This window comes from Falco naumanni, chromosome 3, assembly GCF_017639655.2.
Source record: "Falco naumanni isolate bFalNau1 chromosome 3, bFalNau1.pat, whole genome shotgun sequence".
In the NCBI taxonomy this organism is placed as follows: domain Eukaryota; kingdom Metazoa; phylum Chordata; class Aves; order Falconiformes; family Falconidae; genus Falco; species Falco naumanni.
Window position 1 is genome coordinate 93530570 of NC_054056.1, and position 11345 is coordinate 93541914.

The 11345-nt window shown below is 39.8% G+C and overlaps 1 protein-coding gene across 4 annotated transcripts; it reads right to left on the reverse strand.

Moving 5' to 3' along the window:
• Positions 1–369: 369 nt before the first annotated feature.
• On the reverse strand, positions 370–8725 carry FBXO43 (F-box protein 43). Of its 4 annotated transcripts, none has more exons than XM_040588732.1 (4): positions 3137–8278; positions 2130–2235; positions 1070–1255; positions 370–980 (listed from the first exon to the last, which is right to left on the reverse strand). In XM_040588732.1, the coding sequence occupies exons 1-4, from the start codon at positions 4615–4617 to the stop codon at positions 732–734; spliced, it is 2022 nt and encodes a 673-aa protein (XP_040444666.1). In that variant the 5' UTR covers positions 4618–8278; the 3' UTR covers positions 370–731. The 4 variants fall into 4 exon arrangements, with proteins under 4 accessions (XP_040444666.1, XP_040444665.1, XP_040444663.1 ...); XM_040588731.1 differs by lacking the exons at positions 370–980; positions 1070–1255 and adding an exon at positions 8443–8725 and having other exon boundaries at positions 1256–2235; positions 3137–4665; positions 8212–8288; XM_040588729.1 differs by lacking the exons at positions 370–980; positions 1070–1255 and adding an exon at positions 8410–8725 and having other exon boundaries at positions 1256–2235; positions 3137–4665; positions 8212–8288.
• Between the last annotated feature and the right edge of the window lie 2620 nt (positions 8726–11345).

Sequence of the window (11345 nt, forward strand, 5' to 3'; positions counted from 1 at the left end):
TTAGGCTAAGTATAAAGGTAAGCTCACAACAAGGGTAATGAAACAGCATATTTAGATATGTGAATATATACTGTATCACCTGAAGTTTTCAAGTAAAGAAAACCTCTGTAAAAATCAGAATAATAGAATATCCACAAAATATCAGCATGGTTTAGAAATCATTATTATATTGACTTGCATTACAGAGGCTAAGAGAATAACAAAATAATTATACTGATGTAAGATTCAGACAACTAATATATTGCTTTTGAGGCAACATCATTTATATAGGGAGTATTTTGTGCATATGTATCTAATACCCCACTTTAATATACGTTTAAAGCATTTACTGTAATTTAAAGTGAATAAATAAATCCCATTTAAAATATTTTTAAGTGTATTTCTTTAATTTGTCATTAAGACAAGAATCACATTTTTAAACATCTATGAGGTGCTGTAAGGTAGATATTGAGGAGTACATTCAAGATACTTTATTAAAAAAATGTTAGTAAATGCCTAGCTACTACAGAATAGTTAAAACAAGACATAAAATGTTTTAAAATGTTCACTTTTCAAAACCAAATATATTAAATTGATTAAGATATGTACGTGAGAAGGCATCTTGATAAGTTGTCAAAAACACATTGAACATGAATTTCAGAATGCATATATTTAGGAATAATATGAACAAGATTAGAAATTTAGGAGAAGGGGAAGAGGAATTAACATAAGGACTTACACACCTTACAAATTTAGAGTCTTTTTAAATTTCTTTTGCTTTGGGCACTTCCCGGAAGAGCATCTTTTTTGTTCTTCTGTTTTGCAGATAGACTATTACATTCTTTTGACCCATGGAATGCACACAGACATAAAATACAGAACTCAAATGCACATGCCTCTCTGCTACATAGTCCCCATTTCTTTAACAATTGATACTTAGCAGGATATTGACATCTTGGACAGGGTTTTAGAGCTTCATCAGTGAAAAGAGTTTTAGCAACCTGTAGCAAGAGGAGGGAGAGAAAAGCTACTTAGTTCTAGTAAATGAAAGTTTTATAACACCTGAAAGTGAAGGGGTTTAGCTACTTACTTTTATGTATTCTTCCTGTCTACTAGTTGAATGGGGAGCAGAACTGCATCTCCTGGGTTTAAGTTCAGAGTATGATGGTGGTGTTTGTGCTACAGGAGTTCTGGCTTGAGCTTGAACAGGCCTTAGAGCAGATCTACTGAGAACATTAACTCTTGTGGCAGCATCTTCAGCTTTCAAGAAATATTCCTGGTAAAGTTTTATAATTATAAAGAAAGGGAAACAAAAAAATCCAAAAAAAACCAACACAAAAGCAAGCAAATTAGGGTTTTCTTAGAATTTGCAGCTATTTTTCACCTTTTTTGGTTTTCCATCTGCAATAACACATTAGAAAAGGAAATTATGTATAGTACACGTATTTCCCATTAAATGTCTATATTTATTAAGGGAACAAGAAACAGGAACCATTAGAAAAAGAGTCCAATGAGTAGGATGAAAAGCCAGCTGCCTTTTAGCACTCTCTGCTGGTCCTCACGTTTCTGAATTAGGACACAACAGCAAGCATTGAAACAGCAAACATAAGTTTTGTCAGAATTAAAGCAAGGTTACGCTGAAGTGCCTATGTATACACATGTGGAGAATCTGAAAAAAATACATTTCTATTAATATGTTTGATTTTCTAGATATCCCTTTAAAAACTTCTATATGTCCTTCCAATGTTCAGAAGTACACCATGAAGAAACTTAGCTACAAGCATTCCTGAAAATAACCAGGGAGTAGTCTAGAGTGGGTCCTACAGCACTGCAGACTAGAGTGAAATGGAAAATAAGGAACAGCATGACACAAAGGTATGGGTTTAATATCTAAATCCAGAATCATCTGAGGAAGAGATGCTACAGGATTCTCAGGAAAACAGGTAGAGAAAGTCTTACGTGGTTGAAAGACTAGTACTCAAACTGCAAACAGTTCAAAAAGCAATAAAAGCTATTAATTCTTCTGTTAGAATCCTTCACATACTGATGTTGGAACTGTATCAGCTGCCTTTGTGTAGCTTTACAAGAAGTTTCCTCTGACTAGTCATCTTTCACACTTGAAAAAATATTACCTTTGAGACAAACCTTACCCCAGCTTCCTCTTTCAGGTGTTGTTCTATGTACGACTTTCTCCTCTTATCTGCACTTTTATCTTGTACAATGATTTCACGCCAGGTTTTGCTTACTTTCCAAATACTGGAACAAATTAATTTAAAAAAGGATCCACTTTCACATTTCTGCAGAGTTGTACAGAAGTCGTGATAGTAAGACTACATTTTAAAGATTTGTGCATGATATCATATGCTAGTCTGGTTATTTTCCAGACTACTGCTATATACTAATACAATGTATTGTTATGAAACACAGATCTTTTGTACTCTTATGCACCACTGTATAGAATAACAGAAGAGTCTAGAAAACAATTGCGATATAAATAACAGCATATTTTGACTTACAAAATTAAATAAATTTCTTGCTCCCACATAAGCCACTTACCAGGTTTGTTTCTAGTCACATTTTTGATTGTTAAGTGTTCTGAAAACATCCATGCACTTATACTTCCACCTATCCTCCCATTCCCTTTGTAACTAATAACACACATGGCATTCTTAAATTCTTCAAAATAAGTGACAGATTCTATTGATTGAAAGTTAATGTAGAACATTAGTCATGAAACAAAATTCTTTGAGTAATCTTTGTACTTAGAAATAACTGATGAAATTAAATACATAAGAACAGATCTAGAAAGTGTTTTTTTGAGTACTATGCATTATTGAGGAACTTTTAATAATAAATTGCTTTCTAGGCTTAAAGAAATGTTTAATATATTGTAAAATTGTAAGTACTGTGATTTAGTTTTAAATTTAATAATTCCCGTGTTTGGCTTTTTGTTGGTTTATGTTTTTAGTTCCCCCATACAATATATTTTTAGAACTACACAGAAAAAGCCACTTAGTTAATGGTGACAAAACTTTTTAATTTCCTCAGAAACAAAAAAATTCTATTGACACCACCTGCTATTCCAGAACTTATTCTATTTGCAGAAACACATATTTTCCCCTTTTTGGGGCGGGGGTGGCTGGGGAGTAGTACTTACCTGCATAGACTTTCCACTGTCAAAGCATCTAAAACTATAGCAAGAACATGTTTTAAATTTCTGTATTTTAATTCTGTTAAAATATCTAATTTTTCAAGGCCCATTTTCTTGCCAATAAGTCCAGCAAGAACATGTTCTAATGCAAGTATTTCTGTTCCATCAATATTCTCTGATATTTGACTTTGGTCTGATCTTCGTCTTTGCAAGCAAATATCATGAACTATTTTCAGAGCTGGAGTTCTTGAGAGATCTCCATGACTTCGAACTACATCTCCACTAGGCTTTTCTTCTAAAATTAATGCATGGTCTTCACTGTCAAGGTTTCTTTCTTCTGTTAACATACATGTTGATGTAGAAGGACTGCCATGATGATCTTCTGTCTCTGACTGTGAGCCCTGTTCCCGAAGAGTGGATAACCTTCTAACTCGCTCAAGTTTTCTTGTCTTTCTCTTACTATCTAGTATGTTGGAACCTTCTTTATGTTTTTGGAAGAACTCTTGGAAAGATCCCTCATGATCAGACAGTGAGTCTCCCGATTTGTCCAAATGAAGTGAATTATATCCACTGTCCTCAGGTGTTGAAAGATCTGGGTAACTTGCCACCCTGGCAGGGGGAGACTTTGTATCACATAGTTCAAAGTTAAAGTTCTCTACAAGACTGTTGATAGAAGTCACAAACTTACCCTCATTGGTCTCAGGTAACACACCTACATAAGTAGGAGTCCTAAGCAACCTACCACTAACATTCATAAGGACACTTTCATTTAATTCATTGGTGTTACTAACAGTAATATCCTTACACTGAATTGGAGATAAACATTCTGGTTCTAGCAATAAGGGGTCCTTACATTTGGACTCATCTAGCGTAGAAGTCCTTTGTTGTGAAAAGGAAAGTCTCCTTTTTGGGCAAACAGGATTAGAGTCTTCAGTTTTTGAGGTGCTAATTGTCAGAGGTTTGTAACTTTGACCTTTTGAAGAATCTGAAGCAGTTTGTGGAAGTTTTTCTTCAGAGCTCAAACCACAAGAGAATATTTTTTTCCTGCTGCTTCCTGAAGAACTAGCTTGCCTTTCACAGCATCCTACAGTTGTGCCAGCTGGAACAGCCTTAGATAAAAGCAGCCACCTGCGTAGTGAGGAGCCTTTTCTACTCGCTCTAGGAGTTTCAAAAAGATCTACACTTCTATTTGCTTCTCTTCTTTCTGATAAGGAGATAGAATTAATTTCATTTTCACAAGAGGTCACAGGGAAAAGGGCATTTGGATGATTGGGCTTAGAATGCTCTTGTAGCAACGATAAACTAGTTACACTTGGTGCTTCTTTATGGTCTACATCAAGATCTTTTACTGACTCGTTGCCTCTGCTGTCCAAAAATACTGAAGCGCAACATGTGTCATTAAAATTGGAGTATTTAAAATTACTGCTGGGAGATGTTAATCTATTTCTTTTAAGAACATTGACCGTTATTGAATGACTGTCTGACATCTTCTCCTTGGCACTTGGACTTTGTAGATGAAGACACCAATGTTATTTCTGAAACAAATGATAAAAGCAGTCACAAAAACACCCTCAGATTAGTGAGAAAGCCTTGTGTAAGTCTATCAAGCTAGCAGCCATGACAAAAGTGTTTTCATTAGTCTTAGTAGAAACAGTGCTTATACATGAACACAAAGATAAATTACTATCAAGTAGATGGTTAAAAGGAGTAATTAAAATGCATAGTATACCTTAAGTGAGGCAAATTAAAACATACAGTTAGCTCATTCATCTGTCAATTCTCATCCAAGGAAAAACACTTCAAACAAGCAAAAGAGCAATTAGTCTCATTTGTACTGAAATAAATGAGAAAACTCCCTCTCATTCCACTAGAATCAAAACTTTTATTAGCATTGTGTTACTGGTTCATCCAACCACTAACAGTTCAGTCCTCAAGAACTAGAAACTACAGTAATACATGAGTTCAGACAAATGCCGTTTTCTCCTTAAGAAAAATGAGAGGATTAATCATGAAGTCACAAGTCCACAGGTATCCCTGTTATTTTGATCTCTACAGACCCTGGAGTGAATAGAATTTAACCCCTAGTTACAAAGTGAACAGTGCATTCTTACCTGCCTTAACATTTTAATGTTACTTTGTAAAGAAGCTCTCTGCTTTTGCTCAGCTCTGCCAGTAAACTGAGTTTTATAAAGTTTTAAACTCTTTAAAAGAAACTGACAGACTGACTGTACATCCTCTCGCCATGTACATGGAAAGATTATTTCTTTTAAACTTTGTAAGTATAAAAGCTTTTAAGAGTTACTATATATTTTCCTAGAAAAGTTACATGTGGCTGATGCACCCATTTAAATAAGAGGTATAAGAATACAGACTTACATTTTTTGACATTCATACCCGGCAAAGTTTCTCCACCCTAACCAGTGGCAACAGGTCACTGCCTTCTATATACACAAGACACAGTAACTGTATAAAACATGTTATAAGTAATGCCAGTATGAGGGCTGTTCTCACAGAAAATATAGCAGTTCACATCAACATTGCAAGACTTTCAAAGTTTGAATCAGCACCTTTTACTGGGGTATATTGCTGGTATTTTGAAACAAAGCATGGAAATATTGACTGATTTTCAGAACAGACAGAAATAGGAATCTTTACAAGGTGGCTTAAACACTAAATACTAGGACACTGCTAATATCCCAGTAGTCCTGAATTAGTCAAGCCCTAAGCCACCAAATACAGGTAGTGGGAACCCAAATTGCCTGTGGGTGGGTGGGTGCGCACAGACTGTTCTCTGATCTTGGGTTATTAGCATTTTTTGACCCATACTACAGGCACTTTATAAGATCATTGCAGTATAGAAAGTGTCTCGTTTTGTTTTCTGCTGTGAGGAGACAGCAGCTTACAGAAGTTCAAAAGGAACAGGATATCAAACGGCAGACTGTGAGAACCTGGATGAAGGCCTACAGAATCATGCTAATATCAGTAAGAAATCAAACAGATTTAAAATGCAAAAAAAAAAATCCATCCACGTAATTGAGAAGAATTGTTCCAGGAAAGCAAAGTATAAGATAATTCCAAAAAGACAGACTGAAGTGTAGCCTGCTTCCTTTCCCTTACCTTAACATTTGTTTTCCCTCACTGCTTTTTCTTCATTCTCTTTTATTGCTCAGCAAAATAAATGACAGTGCAAATGCAAAACACGTAAGCTAGTTATTACATAAACTAGGGTAGCTTCCTTGACAGTGCAGGACCAACTCAAAGCAGTGTCTAGCCTTTTATCTGCGTCACTTTTCAACATTTTAGGCAATAAGCTGAAAACAGTGTCATAAACTGGAAAATAACGTTTAAAATATAGGAAAAAGGTATGAAGTGCCTTGGTGTAGTACACTGCTGCTCTTCAGTTGATTACTCACACTATGAGCAGAGGACCACATCAGCGTAGCTCTTTTTGTAAAAGGAGGAAGACCTCTAAGAAACCTGTAGTAACAATAAGACATTATCTTTGTGTAATCTAAAAAAAGAACAGGTATGTGGGTTTTTTTCCCCCCTGAATTTTGGTGAACTGCAGTTAGTTAATGAACATTACCAGGAGATACTCCTACCAAAAATGCTGATGGACAGAGATTTAAACTCTTAATGTTATTTAGAGACTGCTATACAAAATCCCAATCCCACCAAAAAAAAAAAAAAAAAAAGAGGTCACATACCCACGATTACCCCGATGTTTCATTCTCAGGACATTCCATGGGAGAAAATACCTAATATTACTAACAACTAAGAGTATAGTAAATTTAAAATATGACAATAAAAAAGAATTAAGCAAACCTGTGTTTCAAGTAACGTAAAAATCACAGAAAAACAAGTTTTTGCAGCTGTAGGGGAGATCAAAATAGTGTGAAAGGAGCGTTGGTAGCCTAAAAGCCGAAAACCTGTAAATACGCCAACGCCCAGCAGGTGGAGCCTGTGAGCTTACAGTATCGATTTTGAGCAGCACTTCGAAAAATTATAGGGAAGCCACTGCAATTACAGACACCGAGTGAACAATGTCCATTATACTTCTCTACAGTAAATCCCAGTATACACCTCTGGTTTGTATACTTACTTTTTCCCCAAAAACGTATTACTTGTGCAAATTAAGATTTAATTTGACACAAGGTCTCATTTTACTAACACAGTACGGAAGGGAAAGCCCTTCAGAGGTGCTGAACACCACATGATTGAGCGTCATGCTACTCATAAGAGATGCCTAATAAAAACTCTTATGACTTGTCTACTGTTGTATAAGCACTTGCTTTTTTAATCAGGAGAAAGGTTTCGTCTACTAGATTTGATACATGACATCAAGTCCTTCTCATTTGAGGATCTTGAAGTAAATTCTAAAAGTATTATTAACGTTGTTTTAGGCATCATAAAACAGATGTGCAGGGAAGAAAAGACTAGTCACACAGCAAGTCAGTTATAGAGGAAGGAATAAAATCCTTATCTGCTAAGCGTAGATTCTTGTGCTCTACACATTTCTTGTACCTATTATTAATTTTGTAGTTCTCAAATTGATCTACAAGTCAGCTGCAAACTTCCTGACAATTTACAGAACAGAATATTTCATATTCAGAGACCCAAACTAAATTAAGAACAGGATTTGGACGTTTAAGCAAGGAACAATTTCTGACAAGCCTAATCTTACAGAGCCTCCTGAAGTGGTAAAAACATGGGTTACTAGAAGGCAGTGTAAATAGTGCCTGTAATTTAGACACGAGTTCTAGGATAGAGTGGTGCCTGTTGCTGGTACTAATTTACATTCACTAGTAACACACATTGAGCATTTATGCCTCAAACAAGATGCTTTCTGTACTTTTTTTCCCACTGTTCACCGTTGTTAAGAAAACAAAGGCGAAGTTTTAGTGATAAAAGAATATTTTCTCTGGTTTAAAAGATACCAGAGTCAGTTTTACTGCAGATACCTGAAGATTCTGCTCTTTGAGCACCCAGATCTAGAACTAGAGAAGTCATCAATACTTTCAAATGTATTAATGTTGAAGATGGCATGGCTAAATCCTATCTGTAATACGTGGGTCACTTACCCTAGTTTGTGAAGCAACTCGAGATCTTCCAAAGTAAAGGTACTCTATTCAAAGTGTTGTTTACCCCTACCGATAACCTATAGTGAGAAAGGACATAGAGAGGTGTAAAAGAAACATTCAGCTGAGACAGTTTTCAGTTGGTCTATACACGCGTTCACTACGTCTAATTACCCAGAGACGAAGATAATTGACGACTACCTAGGGAACAGCACCCGAAAGTCTCTCGGTCACCTGGGATGACGGACACGAAAGCAACAGCTTCACCCCCTCATCGAGCAGGTCGCTGGGCACAGGGAACGGTGCCTAGAGGCCCCCTACCACCGAGGGCGGCTGAGGCGGTCGGCGGCGCCCCCCGAGAAGGGGTGAAGGCGAGGAGCCTCCCTCCCCGGTTGGCTGGAGAGAGCAGGAATCCTGCCGCCTCAGCAGCTCGCCGACCTGGCTCTGGGGCCCGTTGCCCTTAGCGAGGAGCCGCTTGGCTTCTCTCCACCCACACCGGCTCCTCGCGTGCGGCGGCCGCTGCTTTCCCTCGCTTGGATTTGAACTACCCGCCCTTACCAACCGCTGCCGCGCTGCGGCCCTCGGGAGAGCGGCGCCGCCTTGGGGCGGGGAGCCTGAGGAGAGCGGCTCTGCCGAGCGGCAGAACGCGTTCCTTCGGGGCACGAACTGATATGGGCAAGGTTCGCCTTTCTCCTCACGCTTTACCCCTACGGCCTCCGCCGCACCCAGCCCACCACAAACAGCGCCCCTGAGTCGTTCCTCCCTCTGCTCTGCGTCTTCTCAGGTGCCCGGTGAGGGAGAGGCTTTCCCGCCTCTGTGAGAGCCCTCTCAGCTCCCTCCCGGGGCCGCCAGAGCTGAAGGGGGCGGCTTCAGAGGCGCTGGTCGATCACGGCCAGCCCAGCCAGAGGCTTTCGCAGCTAATGAACCTCACCTGCACCACAGCCTTTAAGCTTGAGCCGTAACGTCGCTAATTAATCCGAGTTAATTAGTAAATTTGTACCCGACGACCCAGGAACAAAGCAATCACAGAGCGCTTGTCTCCTTTAAGTCAGCTGTCAATCGGGTGGGAGGTGCCCGGTGGTGTCGCCTAGTTTTTGCCGTGGTTTTAGTTAATCTGGATTAAAAACAAAAACACTTGGGTGCCTGTTTTTCCTGAGCTCGGTAAGGATAACGTGGGGCTACACAGCTCACCTGCCTACCTGCTGCTTCAAACAGGCGCGGGGCGGGGGGGGGGGGGGGGGGGGGGGGGGGCGGCTGCCGGCGGCGGGGAACCGGCAGGCCCTTGCAGCAGCTTCCCCGGGGGGGAAGCAGGTGCTTGCTACACAGAGACATAGGAAAGGCCGAGTATTTATTTTTCACCTTCTGCTGGGTATTCCTCCACCTCGCTAATGTAACGTTTACCCTGGGTTATCTCTCATTTTTCTGGTTCTTTCCCTGCTTACACTTCCAGTTTTCTCCCTCCACCGGCGCAATGTCAGGTCTGAACGAGGGACGGAAAATCTTCGTGTGTGACTCTTAAGAGCAACGCCTACGTTGAAAGAAGCGAAATAGAGGCTTTGCAAAGAAACGCCGAAATTAACTAACGTAATCCTCGTACGTGAGGTGTGGCATGCCTGCAGCCCTTCGGCAGCCGCCGCTCCTCCAGCCTTTCACAGCCCACCCGCTGGCAGCGGCGCCTGGCAGACTGAGAACGGCCCGAGGGGGAACACGGATTTTAGTTCCCTATCCAGAGCCGGGGGAAACTGTGACATTGTTAGATAGAGAATATTGCTTTATATGACTACAAGGTAGTAGTTACGGATAAAACGAGAAAGGCTATTGGGGTATCTGCCCCTTCCTTTCCAGAAGGAGAAATCATTAGAGACTTTCTGGAATGTTAGACAGGTTTTCAGAAAGTGCTTTCTGTAGTATCATCTATTTGACATGTATCAGAAGAAATTATTTTTTCAAATAGATGTATTTATTTATAAAATAATCTTTTATGTGAAATTGACATCTTGCTACTTCTTTCAAGCAGGGACACAGCAGCTGCATGTTCTGTCTCTGTCACTTAAACTCGAATGGACTTACATCACTTGGATCAAAAATATCCAAGAAATGTAACAAGTTTTAATTGCGGCATTTAATGCAATACACAGAAGCATCACACGAAAAAGCGTGATTTAACAAAAAGACTCACCACCCCAAAAAAAATCCCACCCAAACAAAACCCCAACTAAAGCCTGAGAACACTGCTTCTAAACAAATAAAATGAGATAAGACGGTATGCAATACACACGCTGCGCTCAGCATTTCCTTCCCATCTAAAAAATACCCCTGCACCTCCCACCTCGCCCCACAAGCCTTTCCTCACGCTTTGCTACCGATTCCCTAAGAGCTGTTTCACTGTACGGGACAGTGGACGTCTCCCACGTAGTCCTAGCCCTTTGCTACTCTAAATCCAAGGAGCATCTTTAGGACTGGTGTTTATCAGCTCATCAAAATGGAGTTCCACTGTTAAAGCACACTCCTTTCGAAGGAGGTGGACTTTGTCAGAAAGGGTTGAAGTAACCGAAGCTTTAAGATCTGGCAAAACGTCCTATTTCCCCAAGGGAACAGTTAAAGGATGCCAATAATCGAGCAATTACATGATTTCTTTCTTAACAGCGGAGACCTTATTTTCACAGAATTAACTGACTTTTTCATGGTGGTATCATTACTAAGCGCTTTTAAAATTATCGGTCTGACAAACGCATACATATTTAAAATACAAAACGAGCCTGGAGAAATAACGCCAGTTGTTTTTTACTTCTGTATTTATGGGATGGTAATTACGTAGTGTGCGTTTACCAGGAGATGTAGGGTTCAGGATTGTTCCCCCCCCCGCCGCCCCATCCTCAAACTCTGGGCACGCACCCGCACCTACGACGGCGCTGGCGGAGAGGACGGCGGCAGTAATGGCACGGGGAACTCAGAATCGAGACGAATAGCTCTGCCTTTCACATACCGTTTTTCTTGCTCGTGCTTTATTCTGGCACTCCAATAGTTGTATTTAGCTTTATTCACACACAGCGGTATGGAGAAGCAAGCGAGCTGTCCAAAATCATCATTGTGTTTCCATTACGTTTAACTTCATACAAAATTAGGAAAACCGCGCT